The 1224-nt window shown below is 35.7% G+C and overlaps 1 protein-coding gene across 1 annotated transcript in view; it reads left to right on the forward strand.

Annotated features, from left to right (window-relative positions):
- LOC119582327 overlaps nt 1-1224 on the forward strand; it is a gene marked incomplete in the record, with an annotated part of 28913 nt that overhangs the window by 6470 nt on the left and 21219 nt on the right. The window contains 1 exon segment of the mRNA XM_037930542.1: nt 571-689. Coding sequence (XP_037786470.1) covers nt 582-689 — 108 coding nt within the window.

The following is a 1224-nucleotide window of genomic DNA, read 5'->3' on the forward strand; positions in this document are numbered from 1 at the left end:
TCTTCTGGCTTTTTAACTTCCATGCATGCAACATGTTAACTTGCTTAATTACCATTCACGATTCCGTGTGATTTTCCATGTGTTGATTTACGTGATTACCCTTAGCATTTCTCTGTGATTTAGTACTTGTTGATTTGTATGATTACCCTTTGCATTTCTCTGATTTTCTACTTGTTTATTTGCATGATTACCCATTGCATTTCTGTGATTTTCTACATGATGATTTGCATAAACCTTAATTACCAATTACATTTCTATTCAACTTTCTACATGTTAATTTGCGTGATTACCCTTTGCATTTCTCTGTGATTTTCTACATGTTAATTTGTGTGAGTACTTACCCTTTACATTTCTTTGAATTTCCTGTTGTTCTGCATCTATCAGCTATTCCTTCTATTGCTTTAGCTTTAGCCTCCTGTATTCAAAATTTTCTCAGTATATTCCTTACATGTATGCTGTGTGCCTCGGCTCAACTACATGTCTTGCGTGTTAGTAGCATGTCTGTTATGATTTCCTCCAATGCTAATTTAGTTACTTTTACTATTGCATGATTGCTCTTCTTGCTTGCAGAGTGCTCTTGCATGGTCACTTGGTGCCTGTTGGTGTGGCATGTGCCAGGGTTTAAAGTTGGGAGTGTCATGTACCCAGTCCCTCAAAATGTATCACCTGTGCAATGGATTCTGGCCCAGGTAGGCATTGCTTTATACGTGGAAAACATTGTGCTTGAGACATTAAACACATAGGTCTTATTTTCAGGCTCTGATGAAATTAACTACAAAGCATGTAGAATGGTTAGAGGGAGAAATGGCAGTGTGCCAGCATTTGGAAAGGGCTGTACTTGCGTTACACCTGTGTGTTATTGAAATTATATATGTAACAGAACACTTGTGCTGCACCTGTGGACTAGCCATGTACCAGTGACCTGTTGGAAATTTATCATGGTTTCAGGTTATATACAGTAAATAATAGTTTATTAAATTATTTTGAGCTTGCAGTTGTTTTGGTGATAGTTATTATTAGCATTGTTTGTACCACCAAAAACATTATCTTTGCGTGCAAAAATGATAATAGATAAACATGTAAGTGAAGGTGTTGATGCAAAAGTAGATGTAGATACAAATGTATTGATATAAACTTTTAAGTGAATCACAAATGAGAGAAAAATTATATAAAGAACATATGCAAGAGTAGCAAAGGAGGAAATGTTAGTTGGTTTGAGCTTTT

The sequence above is a fragment of the Penaeus monodon genome, chromosome 15 (genome assembly GCF_015228065.2).
Source record: "Penaeus monodon isolate SGIC_2016 chromosome 15, NSTDA_Pmon_1, whole genome shotgun sequence".
Classification (NCBI taxonomy): Eukaryota; Metazoa; Arthropoda; class Malacostraca; order Decapoda; family Penaeidae; genus Penaeus; species Penaeus monodon.